The 17801-nt window shown below is 41.1% G+C and overlaps 1 protein-coding gene across 1 annotated transcript in view; it reads left to right on the top strand.

Annotated features, from left to right (window-relative positions):
* LOC121623137 (matrix metalloproteinase-17-like) overlaps positions 1 to 17801 on the top strand; it is a 75952-nt gene that overhangs the window by 28250 nt on the left and 29901 nt on the right. The window contains exons 2-3 of the mRNA XM_041960314.1: positions 10908 to 11040; positions 12045 to 12180. Of these exons, the coding sequence (XP_041816248.1) occupies positions 10908 to 11040; positions 12045 to 12180 (269 nt within the window). The remainder of the gene's footprint in view (positions 1 to 10907; positions 11041 to 12044; positions 12181 to 17801) is intronic.

The raw sequence follows: 17801 nt of genomic DNA, 5'->3' as shown, positions 1-17801 counted from the left end.
ACAGCAATGTTGTGATGTGATCAAACATGTTTCTAAGGCTGTGCAACCATCCCCAGCATATCACCTGCAATTTCTCGATCCCACTATTTCTCAAACCCTGTTTCTTTCGCCTCCTCTGTTTGCACAGGTGAGACAAAATCCTTCACTTCGTCGGGAAATGGTGTTTGCTCTAAAAGCCCGCCGTTGCTTTCAGTTTTTATGAGCTCCTTAGTCAAACACACAAGCTGTCATTGCCTGTCTGTTATATTATCCCAGTGTAATGCTTTGAGTAAACGACTTCTCAGAATAAGCTGGTGATATAAAATGAAAAGCTGCTCCGACTGCTTTGGAGAATGATAGCATCGCGGCAGCTATTGCGTGCGCTCCCTGGGTGTTATGGAGGGAAGCGGTTTGGAGAAATCTCCTTGGCTGAGCGCAGAGATGTTGTGTGATGTGACACAGAATGGGGCTGGATTTTTTATAATAGACTTTTTGGTGGACTAGGAGGATTTTTTTGTTTTTGTTTTGAAGACAACAATCAATCTGTGAGACTGGGTAATTTCTTGAACACACACAGAACTTCGGTGTGCCATCTTGGAATAAAACCAAATCATATTCAGTCTATAGATCTGGGCCTATGTTTATCAACTGCTAGAAAAATTGTTTAATTTTCTGTAGGCAGAGACGAGCACACACCTTGTGAAACGTAGTTTGGATCGACTGCAATTATAGCATTCATAATGATGAGCCAGACATCCTCTGAAGCAATATTTTTCATTCTGAAAAGTCTGGTTTTAGTTTTTCAGTTACAGCTGCTGCTTTCTTGCAAACTGTTGGCTCTAAATGCGCTTTGGATAAAGGATGTTGCACCACTTTCTCGCATTTGTCAGGAATGCAAATGACAGGAACTGATTTTGTTTGCTTTCACTGCATCTTTTCTGGTCTGCGCTGTCACTGTGGTACTAGATTCCCCTTTTTATACTTTACTTTTTTTTCTTGCTGGTGTATCTCTTTAGCGAGCAGCAAACTTTTCCTTCAGTTTTGCTCCATTTGGCTTTCTTCTTGTTTCCGCAGGCCGGTTTCTTTAAATCATTTTAACCCAAGCTCATCCCAAACCAATCAGTCATTGCTTCCTTGTTACTACACTGCTTGACAGTTGCTCCCAATGACACGTGAACAAACGTGGCACCAACAATTGCAGCGAGGAAGAACACAGCTAACAAGCAAACTGATGTAAACAAACCATTATTTGAAATGCTTAAAAAATCAGCTTTGTAAATGCACGTTTGCATGACCCCGAGAATACACACAATGTGTTTTGACAAGCAGCACTGAATGTAAACATAGCTGAAGTTCTTCACAGGGCACCTTTTAATTGCTCCCAGAGATGTTCGAAAGTTCTTACAAATAATAAAAAAAAAGCCCTCAAAATCCTGAGTGCTTTTGCAGAATAACCACTGAAAGGTTGTAAGGTTTTTTTTTTTAAAGAAAGAAAAACGGGACAGATGTTGGTTAAATCCTCATCCGACTGGCTCTTCTTCTCTGAGCACACATGTGATAAATCATCTGATCACTTGAGAGCTGCTCTTAAGGGTTATTCCTACCCTTTGCTGCGTGGAATTAGTCGAGTGATTGATTTCCAAAACTTTTTAAATCCACATTTGGAGCTTTAGAGCATTTCCTGTGTTATCTTATATACTGTGTCAGTATGAAAGAGCCGTGGATGCATTTGATGAAGACTCTTCTGTCTGCTTTGTATTAGCACTTTTCTGCTTCATAACCTTAGAGGTCTGCCCTTGTTCCCGAGGCAATAACCAACAATATAAACACCAAAGTGGCCACTGCTACTTCATCGGACTTTGAGAGACGGCGAGGCTCGCGGGGTTAGACGTGTCCCGGTGACTCATTTCTTGTCAGAAAGGCGGAGGTTGATGGGACTCGGCAGCTGTTCGTTGGGGAAGAACAGTGGGAGTTTTTGTCAAACGGAGGGAGGATGAAACAGATTGAGCTTTATGCAGAGGCTGAAGGGATGGCAGGGTGAACTTTGACCTTTTGGGGAATCAGGAAGAGGGCTCACCCCATCTGGCAGGATGTGTCGTATGATGCTGGAATGACTTTAATCTGTAGCAGGAGGATGAGAGAACGCAGTTGAGTTGAATACAGAATGCTCTGTTTAGTGGCTGTTTATAGGCGCCTCTCTGAGTCTCTCAGCGTCCACAGACACTCCTTTTCTTTCCTCTATCTTTAAGGTGTAGTGTCACTCAGGATAAAACGAAAATGAGAAAACGGCGACAGAAAACAAAAAGGGGGAGCGGAGGAAGAGACGGAGGAATGAAACAGAACACGAAATGTCTTCCGGCCGTTTACCTGCTGTAGTCCTTACTGTATAACGGGATTACAGTGACCAGGGCTCAGCATTTCAGAGCAAACAAATTTTATTTCACAGATAATGTGGCATGAAATAGAACAAAGAAAAGCTCGGGCGATTTAATAATACCCACTGACAATTTGTACGAGTGCTGTATGAGAGAGGCTGGGAAGCATAGAGGCTGTGTGCATGTGTATGTGAGAACTATTAAATTATAGCACAACAGAACTGAGAATTTCGTGCAGATTGATTTTCAACTCGTATTATAAAGAACCGTGAGTAAAATACAAACTGGATTTGTTGTTTACTGGAACAGAGTACTCTGGAGCTGTATCACAGACTTCAGAAATGTATTACACACGCTCATGACTTCCTTGCTGCTTTGCGTTTTCTTGGATGTTTAGCTGAGACCTGGACTGATCACTACATTAGTTCCAGCAGTGTTTCTAAGTAGATAACTTGTGTGGCAAACTATGCCCAAATGCAGTGGCTCCTAACCTTTCTGGCTTTCCACTTTTAAGCAATACAATACCCTTTCACAGCCCCCTGTCACAGGTTACATAATGCCTAGTGATGTTCCCTACTCGCACTGTTTCATTTGAATAGTGTTTTTGAGGCTAGAAGAGGTGAAACTTTCCACTATTTCACAGTAAAAACAAACAAAGTTATTTTTTTTTTACTGCATCCTGATAATCATCTTTTGACCCCTATTTTTTTTTTCTTGCAATCCACAAAGAAGAATCCAAGGCTCTCTGAGTCCACTGTATAATAAAAAGCCTTTATTATTGCAAGTTTTCATCAGGGTGTCAAATAAAGTCAATCAAGTCAAATACAAAGACAGACACGTAAATGTTTTAATTCATAAACGTGCGGTTGTCTAAACATGAATATAGCAAGTGTGTAACAGCTTTTTTTCCATTTGAACATGAGATTTTCTGTAAAGTTTTGGGTTTTGACAGATCATACTGGTCTTGGTTTGATTCAGTCCTTATCACAGTGCAGTATACTCTGTATGTGTTTACGGGGGTTAATGTTAAGGTGCATCAGTGTATTCCTGGGGCTGGGCTTGACGATTTCTCTAGTTTTCCAAACTCAATGATCAGACTTTCACAGCCACTGCATGTCGGCAGACGGAGCCAGATTTTGAACTTCTCCGGTGTTTGCAGCACTTCTCATTTGAACAACTGAACGTGACACCCTGAATGTTCTCCAGAGGAGACTGTCTACAAACATGAGCCGTTACCTCCGTATTTTAGCAATGTCACCCCCCTCCCCGTCTAAATGTTTGGAGCAAAAATCAGCACTTTTGCCTTTTCACGTGGTTTAATAACACATTTCTCTTTGTGAGTGTACATGCTGTGTTCGTTTACCCACAAGACAGTAGCACTAATACTAAAAATGCAGGCATGATAAATAAGCTAGTCCATGCCGTGTGGCCGTAAACTAACCTGTAAGGGATTCTGTGTTTGTACAGTATGCGCCTTCGTGCTCAGTTTGCTGTGCAGCTCCCTGTGATCAGTGTGTAACTGAAAGTGTGCCAGCTTAGTGAAGCAGTGAACAGTGCGCAGAGTGATGGGAAATATAATGATGTTACATAATCATTATCTTTATCAGTAAGTTCTTTGCTGCATTTGTTTAAACTGTTTACGTTCGCTGCTTTCACTAATCCTTTTGAATTCTGCCTATCGTTGCATAACTGTCTCACTAATCTGAGAACTAAGTTGTTTGATGTGTTGCACATGTTTGCACATAAAGGTGCAAATATAATGATGAATGCAAATGGGAGATTTGGAAAGAACTTCTGTAGAAGAGAAGAAGAGACATAAAAGAACGGATACGGTGAGCCCAGGGAAAAGAAATTCTGTTCTGTTTACTTTTCTATATTAAAAGTAATCACAATGTCTTCCTTTTTGAACGTGTAAAATCGTGAAATATTGTTGTTTAATACGTTGATTTTTGTGTATTTATGTAGTCCACATTCTTTCATCTTTACGCTGCTGCTGCTGCTGCTGTTCTTCCAAACTGCTTGATTTGTAAATTAAAACAACTGGGGGAGATCAAAGTGTCTCATTAAGAGGCAGATAGAAATCCCCGGGAAAAAAAGCAGCAATATGTCAGGCAGCTGCACTTTCAACACGCATCGCACAAGAAATACAGACTACAGAGTTACAACCAAATTCTTTTAATATAGAATGCTTTATCCTCCAAATAAACAACATTGTAAAGGTTAAAAAAAAAAATTTAGTTGGTAAAATAATTCTGATTATTTTCAACACATGCCTATTATTGTTATATTTATGTAAATTCAACCAATTCACATATTCTTTGCACTTATCCAGTACAAGATATATGTCTGTGGGCCGAGTCACATCCATCCCGACACTCTTTGTTCTCGCCTGAGATCAACTCTCCCTTTTCCCCATCTGACTTCTGGACCTGCGAGTGATAACAACCAGCTGACAAGCTTAGCTTTACGTTTCTGTCCCTCACCTGGCTAACTCGCTGCTCTTTTCTCTTCAATCTACCCCTTTTCACACGCTGTTACTTTCCTCTTTCCCCTGTTTCTCTGTTTTGTAGGAGACTGTTGCCAGTCATGTTCATTTACTGACCTCATGCCAGGATGTGCAGGAGCAACACTGAGTCAGCCAGGAGGGGGGGTGGGGGGGGGGGGGTGGACAAGAGAGAGCTAGATGAGATGAGGGATCACCAGAGTTCCTACAGTTCGTCCTCAAGGGGGCATGAACATGTTTACAAAATGTTGTGGCAATCCATCCAATAGTCGTAAAGACATTTCCCTCAAAACCACAACTGGGAAGCATGTGGTGGCACCAGAGGGAACATCACCAAAGTCAGTAGGAATCAAACTCTGGGGAATATTGGTGTACAAAATTTCATCCAGCAGCTGTTTTAATATTTCAATCTGGGCCACAGTGGTGGACAACAGACTGGCCGAGAATGTCATCCATGTTGCTGAAAAGTGAGCAATTTGTTGGATTCATGTTAGTGTACGTGAAGAAAGTGCATTTTTCCTCATTTGTTGATTTGAGGATATCACTCAACTCACACTGTGTGCCTCCGACGGCCTGTCCCACTACCCTTTTTGCATGATGACCCCTTGTACTTATGTCAAGGAGTCCATCAGTTGATTAAAACATCCTGTTAAGATGATTAGCTGCTCCGTGCTGCTCAAGACTCTTTTCACTCCTCCCAAAGAAGCCAGTCTTTATTGGTGCATGCAGAGCAAATGCTGAGGCTTTAACCTTATTGATCAATACCTATTATTCTGCCAGCACTTTCATCATTAAACTCCCTCAAATGAATTTGTTTTTCAAACTCCCGAATGAACCATGAAATCACCTTCTTATAAACTTAAACACTGTCTCAGTTTTCAGTCATTTTTGCTTAATGAGTTTTAGAGTGCTCTGTATTAAACATATTGTGAATCTGCATTTTCAGTATGAAACCTAAACCCTTAAATCTGTCTTTTCAGTGCAAATACTCGCTTTGTTGCCTTGAAAAGTAGCTGTTAAAAAGTTGCAGTCAGCTTGAATTCGTGCCACTTCAATAGGAAGCACGTTTTTACACTGGAAAAAAAGTAGTCAAGTGCCCACAGGAACTTATTAAACCAGACTGACGATAGACTCTGGCCGCAAACACTCCCCTTTTATTGATTAAAGTCTCCATAAAAGTTGGTATTGAAACACACACCAGGAAGTGGAACTACCTGTCACACACTGACCTGCTGTCCTACGCGCTCTGAAAGGCCATATATCTATTTTCCGGACGCTCAGGTGGAATGAGGCCAATAGGAATCATGGGAGACACTTTGTGTGTTAGTTTGTGCATCTGTGTGTTTTTCTTCTTCTTCTTCTTCTTCTTCTTCTTCTTCTTCTTCTTTTTGGTCGATGTTATTCATGCAGCTCATGCGTGACTCACATTTACACACTCCTTCTCTCTCTTGTGGTGTGTGAAATCATAGTCAGTGTTTTGGTTTGATGTTTACAAGGCTCTACAACAGAAGGCTCCCTTGAGGATGAGTGGATCTTACGACTCAAGAAGCCCCTTTTATCAGAGATCATCTCCCTCAGTCTTTCTCCGTCTTTTCCCCCCATGTCTGCTCACCTTTTTCTACCCGCCGTGCGTCTGTTCTGACTGTATTTTGCTTTCACACGCTCACTCGCTCGTTCCTACACGCTGACACCTGCAGTCAGTCACAGTTGCTGTACAGTCACCTTTCTGAGCGGCAGGCAGCCCTGACAGTCAGATGAATGGCGGAGTTTGGGATTCTTGACAGCACGGAACAACAACCTTGCTCTGTGTCCACCACCTTCTAATAAACAAGCCTATCAGCAGACGGAGCGCTGATTTCAGATGACTCTGCAAAACTTCGGATTATGTTCAATGACAAAGTTTTTAACATTCACTGCCAGACTTTTATTTTTTTCTCAACCTCCACCCCCTAATTTCCCGCATTGTTAAATAAAGGTTGTGCTGGTTTCCGCAGTGGCTTTTCACCACCGTCCTGGAACCGTCCCAACACACTATTTAACCATCCTGAAGTGAATGTAAACCACCCCAAAATCAAAATGTACTTTTACCTCTGAAACAAATCAAAAAGCATTGTTACGATGCTACTATCTTGAAATAATGTGTTTTCCTAAATTAGCTTTTGTCTGCTTAATGAAACAAATAAAACACAAGAGGCAGTTAGAAGTAAGAACCGGAGTTTTCTATATTTCTTGTACCCTGTAATAATGTGTCAAGGACAATTACTTCTCTGCTTACCTCTACATTTCTCTCATGCAGCCTTTTGAAAAGACGTGACACATGCACTCTAAGTTGTCTGCTTGTTTGTCGAATGAGTCGTTCTTTAGTTCTGCTCTACAACTTGGACAAGAAACAAGCAGAAAACTTTTGTGCCGACCGCAGCAGAGCAACTGAAACACATCGGCGTGCTACAAAGAGAGGTTTGATTGTTTAGAAAAGGCTCAGTAAAAAGGCAGCAGGCTTTGGCAGAGTATGTTTACTGAATACATTCTTCTCATTTGAAGTACAAGAATATGGGAATACTGGAGTGTCAGACATCTTTTTATGTGTCTGCCTGTCTTAATAATGCATGATTAAAGAAGACTGTAGTCTCAGCCATCTGCGTCAGCCCCCTCATCATATACAGTGTTTTCTCTCTCCGCATGAGAGTGAGATGTTTGCCCTCGCTTCGCAACACCTTTCTCTTTTCGTCTTATTCGCTTGGAATCTATTGTAATCAAATGTGGCCTGGAGTCGCTTGCATTTTACTACTGAACATTTGTTCTGAGCATCAGCAGTGCACTCACAGTGGTTTACACAAGCTGTTGCAATGTGACTTGTTACATCCTGCACACTTTACTGAACATGCCTCTCAGTTGTTTTAGATACAGCCTATATATGAAGTAAACTATATACAGTACTAATAGTAAATTTACTGCATTTATATAGTGTTTTTTCTAGTCTACTGGCCACTCAAGGCGCTTGGCCACATCCATCTGTTCACTCACACGTTCACACAATGATGGGACCACCATCAGGGTTCAGAGTCTTGCCAAAGGGTACTTCTGCATGCAGACTGGAGGAGCCAGGCGTTGAACCATCAACCTGATTCTGATTACCGACCACCTGAGCCACAGCCGCCCCAATATGTGCATATCTAACAATAAACTGCCTTTCAATTGTCGGATGAATTACACCCAGTCAGATCCCACTCAGCAGTGGATCACCCAAAGTCCAGCCATTATCCAGACTCTATTGTCTTTTTATGGGAAAGCAGCAGTGCTCTTTAATTTGAATGCAGGGACTGCACTGTGTGTTTTATTTTATTTTTACTTACTGGTAGCTTTCCCATTTTGTATGTCCATAAATGTTGTCATGTGTTTCTGTGCCTTATGTAAACCACTCTGAAATGCCTCTGTTTTTGAAAGGTATAGCACATATTGCCTAACCTGTTGCTGTTTTAAAACAGCTCTCTTAGTTTCAACAAGCCAAACAAGACAAGACAAGCCTTGTGTGGTTGTATACATGGTATTTCTATTTTCTTCATTTTGCATTGGTGTGCAGCACATTCACTTTTCTGGATAATCCTGCTGTACATCCATGTTTCTTTCTTTTCTGCGCCACATGCAATTTCTATTTGGCAGTAGCAGGGTGGTGAAGCACAACTATCCATGGGACTGGATCCAAGTGTGGTGAATCCATAGCGACTGAAATGACCCTGAACTGTGACTGACAAGGAAAAAAGCATTCAGTATGCTGACATATCATTCAGTCACTGAAAAGTGGGGTGGGTGACTTTTGAACCTTAAAGTGCTTAGCTATAACCTCCAGCTCAGCATAAACTGCACCAGAATCCCAATGTCTTTGACCCAGACCACACTTCTACTACATGTCAGCTGTATCAGACTTCTAAACCAGATGTTTATTTTTAGCTTTCCAGTTTTTGTACAATGACCACATTTTGTTTTCCCGCCATTAATTTTCTTAATTCCCCCCTCATGTTTCTAACCTTTTAACTGCAGGATATGTGATCATATACTTAAAGCACGCCTCAGTCATAAACCTGCCCTCAACCACCTTTTATATCTAAGCCGGGTTCCAACTACCTGGCGTGAGCGCAGATGCTAAAAAAAACACCATCACAGAGACAGTTACTCCAGCTTTATTAGTAAATGAAAAGAGGAGGGCTGCCCTGACATTTACCAGGACATTAAAATAAAAGATAGCGTGTATAAACACTGGGCGTAGTTATTTTGTCGATATAAGAGATATGGTATGTCTTTTAGTCTATTAGTGGGTACTGACATATTTAGTCAATACCATTTATGGTATTGGATTCATTTTTTAGTTTGAACAAGATTTTACCCTGATTTCCTTTTCCATGCCTTGTATTTGCTGTTGTAAGAAGACACTTTTCACCACAGTTTAAAGGGCTTCAAGTTACAGAAAGAAAAAAAAAAAAAAAAAAAAGACAGAGAGAGAAATCCAGGTACATGTTTGCATTTTCTTTTTTGAAAAAAATAAAAACCTTCTTCTTGTCTGAGTTGTTATTCACACACATATCCCTTTCCCTCTGCTTCCTATACACCACCAAAAAAGAATAGCTTTTCTTCCTCATCATCCCGGATGAGTCTCGGGTCATCTGTATTCTGCAAACTTTCCCCATCTGCTGCATGGTTGAGGGGGCAAATATCAGTCCACAGGCAGCTTTGTAAGAACTAAAGTCAATTATTTAGTGAATGGAATTTTCTCAGTGTCGTCAATAGAGAACAGTCGCCCTGCTTTCGATATGTGTCACTCATCTGTGATGAGCGCTGATCAAAAACACACTGAAAGCACTTGTCAGACCGGCTAGCAGATAATGGAGGCGTGGGGATGGAGGACAGAGAGGACAAGAGACAACAAAAAAGGGAGACAGCAAGACAGAAAGCATGACACAAAGAGGAACATTTAGATTGAGTTACAGCAAAGACAAGGGTGAATTTGGGTGTGTGAGGGACGTATGGATTGACTCAAAATGAAAATTAATCTTTCAGCAAACGAATAGTTCTCGCTGTCAAACAGACGCAACCTGAATACAAATGAAATGTCTTAAACTGCGTGAGCAACCAAAGGAAAGACTCCTCAGCACCACTCACCTACGTTATGAAGCCAATCCAGCAGTGATATGCTGGAAACATGGGCAGGAAGCTGATGAATAGGGTCTTTGTTACAAGATATTTTGGCACGTCAGAGAAGGAATAGCACATGTGTAAACAATGGAATTAATGATCTTACTGGGACACTAGAACAGAATGGAGCCATTGTTAATGTAATTAGTAACACCTGTGCTTTTCTCACTATAACAAGTTAAAATGTCTGCTGTGTAACAGACCTATGGAGATCACAGGCAGACCATTTCTCCTTCCTCCACCCCCTACCTTCCTTTTTTTTCTTCTTTTTTGCTGATGCCCTATTAAGAATTCAGAATATCAATTCGTTAAATTAAACATGGTGTATTTTTTGTCTTGGCCACTTGCATGATTAATTTAGGTTTATAATAGCACAATATCTAATCCAGTGTTTTCATTTGTCACAGCAGTGTGTGATGATTTCTGTACAATATTCACAGCACACAGCATGTGAATTATGGCTGTGTTCTGTGTAAGTGTCCCAGTAAACCATGAGCAGTGAGCCAAAATGCATAACACCAGGGTCCTGGAGCTAGATCACCTAAATGGAATGCAGCCATTTTTCATGTTAATTGTTGGACCTGTGCTTCGCCTTTTTCTTTTTTGGCATGTTGAACTATCTGCTGTGAAAAAAATATCTTTTTAATGGTTAATTTCATGGTTGTTTAGGAAGTATGCATACAAGCCGTGGCATTCAGTCTTACAGCTCTCACAGAACCTGGGTTTATATGTAGAGACACACAGTGCTCGCAGACGATAAACATGAACAGGTGGCAGACCTTTTGAGCAGCTTTGGGATACTTGGAGTCCTTGAAATGCTTTGGATGGCTCTAGAACTCACGTGTCTTCTGTTTCCCCTCCAGGACTGGCTGAGTAAGTTTGGCTACCTCCCGCCCCCTGACCCAGTGACTGGTCAGCTTCAGACCAAGGAGGCCCTGACCAAGGCCATCAAAGCCATGCAGAAGTTCGGGGGGCTGAAGGAGACCGGAGTCTTCGGTATGTGGCTGCAGTTCTTTATGGTGAAAAGGGAGGATTATGTGAGGGAGTCCGTACTTGGATGGACGGAGTCACTATGTTTGTGTTTACTTTGTGACTACAGAAAAAATAAGAAAATACAAGGCATGCCCAACAAAGTAATGCAATATAATACAATCCAACCAACAAAAACACAAATTATGGCTTTAGAAACTGCCACTGTGTTGAATCAGAACCATCCTGACGCAACAACCACTGAACATTAGAGAGCTTTTTGTATTGAATTGTACAGACGATTTGCTGTCTACTACATATATGTGATTGATAATAGTGGTGCACAGCAGAATAACGGTTTATTGATTTGTATACCTTCTATTATTTGCCCTCACGTACTGTACACATCATTTCTCACACATACAGTACAGTTTGTCAGCCTTGCACATGCACGCACACATACACGCACACACACACACATGCATACACATATCACAATTTTCTTCTTCAAACAGCATCATTCTCTATCCTACACACCACTACTCCATCTCACGTACACGACCGTGGATTGTAGACAGCATTATATTGTGTGTGAAGGGCTTTAAGAGAGCGTAATGGTGAGTGTGTGTGAGCAAGTATAATTTATGGCCCAAACAGTAGTGTGTGAGAGAGTGTGATTGTGCATGTAAGAGAGTATCGTACAGAGTGTGCATGATTTATGGTCTAAACGGCCACACATATGTATGCATATGAGAACATACAGTGTGAGTTACAGCTACTGAAACAGTCATTTGCAAACAGATGTTGAACCATAGTGGTGCTTGTCTTCCACTTTTGTGCATTCTTTACATGATGTGTTCATGTTGAACATAATCTGCATTCTTGTGTTAAATATCTTTGTCTGCCAGCTGCCATAAAACTAAAGGAATAAAGCCACATTTACTGTGCTATACTAATTATGTTTAATTAATGTATCTACATTAGTCTGTTACACAATGATAAACAGCGATTACCTCTCCTCTCCTCTTCAGACCAAGCCACTCTGGGTCTAATGAAAACACCCAGATGTTCTCTGCCAGATGTTGCTGAGGCAGAGGTGACGATGGGCCGCAGGAAACGAGGCCTGACTCCTCAGAACAAATGGAATAAGAGGCATCTATCGTGGAGGTAGGGTTACATGAAGTACACAACCTACCAGACACTATACATAAAAGGATCTGAACATCCAGAAGTCAGTGTCAGTCATTCATCATTTACATCTGTAGCAATACTGAATGCCGAAGCTTGCGTCACATAGATGAGACTATTGAGTCAATGGACCCAATCACAATGACGTATTTTTGGCAATTAAAGGTATCTTACTGTTGCTTGGCGACCACATTAAAAGGTATAAAAAGGATCACTTAAGCCGCATTTCCATCCAAAGTGCCCACTACTTTTATTCCCGAGCAATAAACTAAAAGGGTCCTTCGGCACATTGTCTTGTTGTCTTGTCTTGTACGTCATACTACCCCCCAAGCAGGGACTTTTTTAGGGTTAAAGTAGTTCATAGTTCTAAGATTTTTATTATGTCCACGCTGCAAGAATTGGGAGCAAGTCGTCGATCTTCTTCAGAATAGGCACTCACCCAGCACAAGAGGAGCTTTGAGTGATGTACGTAAGTGTGCAATGAGTAGTCGAACACATGCGCTAATGCAGCACAGGCAACCGACATTTTGAAGAAGACCAGGTAAAATGTTTGCTGCGTAAACATCGGCTGGTAATAGTAGCCTTAATAAATAGAATAAAGACACAGATAAATGGACCATTGGTGAGGTCCAGGTTTTATCATGTTGTTGTATGTCACACATAATTAACAATAAGAAATAACAGATAAGTAAGGCACTCTTAGTCCCCCGTGAAAGTTCTTGCGGTGGAAATGCCTGGAAATGTTTTAATGTTATTCTCATAATTGTCTATAAGATCAAATTTTTCTATTTTTCCAGCATTTTTGAGCTCAAATATGTACATTTTCAAACTTTTAAATGCTCAGAGTGCTCCTCCAAAAAATGGAGGATGCTTCTTTTTTGTGCAAGCAGTGTGTAAAACTATTCAAACCCATTGGAAACAAGTAGAAGAAGCCACCAACTACTGCTGAAAATGTTTCCAGTTCATCCTACCAGACTGGAGGGAACAAAGCACGAGAATTGAGAGTACGATGAAATAATGAGTATAATATTGTACAAATGCAGACTGCAGTGTTTCAGTGTTTGTGTTTTGGTATAGTTCAATCACAAGTGAGAACAGGTTGTCTAAGCCTTAAACAGTCCTGTTCAGTCCAACTCAGTGCATCACATGAGTGTTTTTTTGCCAACTGTGCATTCTTTGGATGCTGTTTAAAGACACCTTAAAGAAACTCAGATGATGAAACTACTTGCTTTTGTGTATTAGATGTGTATGATTTTAAAATGCGTAAAATTTCAGTAAGAGTGCTGCATGGAATATTCCCAGGTCTTTGTGGTGCTTCTCAGAGACACTCATTTGTATGATTCCTAAAGATAAAAAGCTTTGTCACAGAGTCATTCTGCAGTTAATACTGTACATGATGAAATAATGCAGTCACGTTAAGTGCAGCTGTACCATCTGTCAAGGATACAGCTTAATGTTAGACAGCAGAGGAAGAGGCAGTGAAGCATATGGTTGGCCTTTGCGTATTCACACACGGTACCGAGGGTGATTCAGCAAGGAGATGATCTAAGCTGGTGTTTCGGCCAATTCATGTAGTGTGTGTGCCCTTGTGGCAAAAGGCTGACACATTAATACAGTAGATGCAAACACACATGCACACACAAGCACGTGCAACAGCAAAAAATGCTGAAAAACACATGAGCAGTACATGCGTACGCACACGTAGAGTAAGAGGAACACATACAACACATACCCATACTGTTCACTTCCACGTGAAGCTGGATTTCTCTCTGTGTTTGCCCTTTTCCTGCCGGTGAGAGTGTGTAAGGGTCAGCGCTTCACAGTCAGGCCACAACTTTTGATAAAATCTCGTCACTGCTCTCTTTGCCCTTTCATGAGCAGCAACCTTTCCCATATTCCAGCCAACAGTGCTGTTGCAGATGAAAGGAGTCAGTTTTGAACTACCTTGTTTAATGGCATGACTGATCAATTATCCTCTTATTACCAATTAAAGCGATGCACTTTGCAGTCACGGCTAGTATTTGTATCACGATGCATGCAGACACTTGAATTTGAAGCCAGTTGAATGGCTATTGCAGGTGGAAAATAAGACAATTCCTTGTTATTTTATTATGTGCTGACACAACTAGCCAATCACAGCCCAACCTTAAACAAAACAGTGTATTGTCTGGACCCTTGCTCGGGGAATGACTCCTCAGATGGCACTGTCAGTCTGTCAGTTTGTTGGTCCACCACTTTGGTCCAGAGAAATATCCCAACAGCTATTGGATGAAATTTGTTACGTGCATTCATGCCCCATCAGGATGAAGTGTAAAAACTCAACCAATACTTTAGTTTATGACCAAATACCTGCAAAAGTAACAATATTCCCATTAACCTCAGCTGTTCAATGCCAATTAGCATATGTTAGCCTGCTAACACGCCAAACTAAGATGGTGAACCTGCAGCACAGCACCATAGCATTTTAGCACGGCCATGTTAGCATTTAGCTCAACGCACTGCTGTGGCCAAGCTTCACAGAGCTGCTGGCTGTAGACTTGTAGTCTTGTTGAAAATCAAGTGACAGTCGACTTGTGCTTTGAAGTGCATTTCAGCCACTATTGTCTGCGCGCAGGGTGGCAGTTGATCAGTTTCCCCCTCGTAGTTTATTCCAACAAGCAGCTCTTTTGTTCGTTGTATTGAATGTTGATTGCTCAGCGAGTGTTACACATGTAAATTTTGGAGTTGCAAAGTTTATATTTATACATGAAAAAAATATGCCAATTTTGATTACACCATCAGAGATCTAACAGCTGCAGAATAAGACATGATAGTGAGACATTTTGGCACACCAAACAATATGAAAAAAACAATAAACCTACATTAAAGTTGATTGCTGTCATCCATATATGTAGTAACCACATGGACGCCCATGCACGCTACAGTGTTGAGCCTTTCTCGTGGGTGAATTGCTGTTGTTTAGATGGCAGGCAGCTTTACAGCTGACAGGTCAGTACGGCATTTCAGTTTAGCAGGGTGTTGCCTTGCCACAAGCTGCAGTGTGTACCTGACAGCAGCAACACACTGAAACACACAGGTAGGCTGTGAAAATCTTGGATATGCTTTTAGGACATGTGATGCTGAGATACAGTTTATCGAGAGAGTGAGTTTGATTTGCAAGTGTATGTACAGTGCTTCAGCTGGTACTGTAAACTAACAACAGGGACGCTGCTTTCATGGGTAAGGGGCTTTGTTTTTGTTAGGTATGTTCCTGTAAGTAGAAGAATGCAAATCAAAGGTGCCAGTAATGTGCTTTGTGAACAAGTGCTGGTTGATCAAGGTCAGGCCGAAGCAGTGATGAACTCAGGAGGCTAATAGATCTAAGGTAGGACAGCAGAAAAGCAGAATGAAGCGACATGCAGAGGGAAAGCAGGACATCAGGGCACTGGAGGATTGAAGAAACAGGTCGATAAGCAGGAACGGTGAGAAGGCTGTGGGAGCACGAGGGAGCGAGGGGGCTGCGGTAGTTACTGTAAAAGCAGATGAGAAACTCAAGTAGAGCTCAGCCTGAGAGAAGATGGTGTAGATGATGAGGCAGCAGGATGAATGTGAGTCATGATTTAAAAAACATATATCCGTCTGCTTTTTCTACTGATCTTGAGAAGTGTTTGAGATCTAAAATGGAGCGTGGCTGGTTCGCAGATCAGCATTCTTTACCTTCTGAGACGAGAGAAAGCTCAAAGACCTTTCTGTTTTTGCCAGATCCAGCATGAAAGGCACAGAACAAATGTTTTATTAGAAATATCCTGTTATTATGAGTATGTATGAGGTTTTTGCAAAACTATTTAGGTTTAACTTTAACTGTTTTAAGATAATAAAAAGTTGCTTGACATTTGAATGTGTCTTGCTGTTTTTAAATTTAGTGTTATTCTCATATCTGTCCTATGGTTTAACTACCTGGCCCCCGTCTGCCAGTCTGTAATTAAATCCATTGAGTGTCTTTACAATCAGGCCTTAAATATCTTGGAAAAAAAGCAAATAAGGTACAGTCATTTGAAGTATTCACAAGAGTTTAATTTTACAAACTTTATTGATTTCCAATATGTAGGTTGTGTTTGAATTTTAAATGCAAATACATCAAGAAACTGCAGAGCTGCAGCGGATCCAAAGGAGCAGCATCAAGTGGCAACTGTGAAGTTCCACTCTGCAAAACATCTCGTGCTCGGGGAGATTTTCCTGCAATAGGAGCAAAGGTCTAAAACTTGCTACCTGATCGCATGAACTTTGCCACAGACATGAAGACTTTGAAGAGAGCTACCAAATCTTGAATTCAGCAACAGACATACAGTATACCCATGTCTAGTTCTTAAAATGTAATGAGTTTTTAAGATAAGATAAGATAAAACTTTATTTATCCCCAGCCAGGGAAATTTGGGCATTACAGCAGCATGTGTAGCAGCGGGAAGAAAAAAATGTGCACTTTATTGTATCCTGCCTATACTAAATCTGCCCCTATCAATCAGAATTAGATAGTAACATGTTTATTATAGCTTCTTTTTACCATTGTCATTCACTTGTAATGAGAAGTGGTTTGTCCCAACTTTATCACTCAACACAGATATTGGACAATTCTGTAAAATCCTTTGTTACTTTAACACATTTCTAGCCATGTTAGTGGCACATGTTAGTGGCACATGTTAGTGGCACATGTTAGTGGCACGGCTCTCAGGATGGCAGTCTTGTATAGACATTCATGTTCCCAGAGGATGAAGCCTCTTGATGTTGATGATCTCATGACTTTTCCTCAAATGTGCCAAAGTGCCATTGACATTTGCTGTTTTGAGTGAAATATCTTTGGATGCCTCAGCATAACCTTTTCTGCTGACATTCATGTTCCCCTTAAGATAATTGTGTTACTTGTAGTTTTGGTGATCTCATGACTTTTCATCAGTACTCTGGTTTATTACCAAATAGCTGCAAAAACAGCATCTACTGTTCTTTTTGTTTAGGGACAATCAAACCCCACCAGGAGTGTTTCAGAAGCGGAGCGTTTTACCTGCCTGAATTTGTTGACTTGCTCTGATCAGATGATTTGTCTTTTTTTTTTTTTTTTTTGGTCATTTTTGTTTGTGGGTATTTGTGCTTCTACCAGGGATAAGAGGGCTACACGTGTATTGTCTAGAATGGCCATGAGCAGAATTTAAGGGTTACAGTCTAAATTGGTGAACATGGTAAATGTTCTACCTGCTCAGCATCACCATGTTAGCATTGTAATTGTGAGCATATTATCATGCTGATGTTCATTCAGCTCAAGGCACCACTGTGCCCTAGTGCAGTCTCACAGAGCTGCTGGCATGACTGTAAAGACTGTCTTGTTAAAAGTTAATTGGCAATGTTCAATTATTTCTTTCTACAGTATCAGCACCAGTCAACTGCAGTATGGTTGGTTGGGATTGTTCTTATGTCAATTCATCTATGGTTACGGCAAGATTAAGGTACGGAAACTAGAACACACGGCAAGTCATTAACATGGTAGGCCACCCGATTTCCACATCCTAACTTACTGCCTCATCTCATAAAGGGTTCATTACTTCCTCCACTGGCACCGAACGTTGGCACTG

This window comes from Chelmon rostratus, chromosome 19 (genome assembly GCF_017976325.1).
Source record: "Chelmon rostratus isolate fCheRos1 chromosome 19, fCheRos1.pri, whole genome shotgun sequence".
Classification (NCBI taxonomy): Eukaryota; Metazoa; Chordata; class Actinopteri; order Chaetodontiformes; family Chaetodontidae; genus Chelmon; species Chelmon rostratus.
This window is presented reverse-complemented; position numbering and strand designations above follow the sequence as displayed.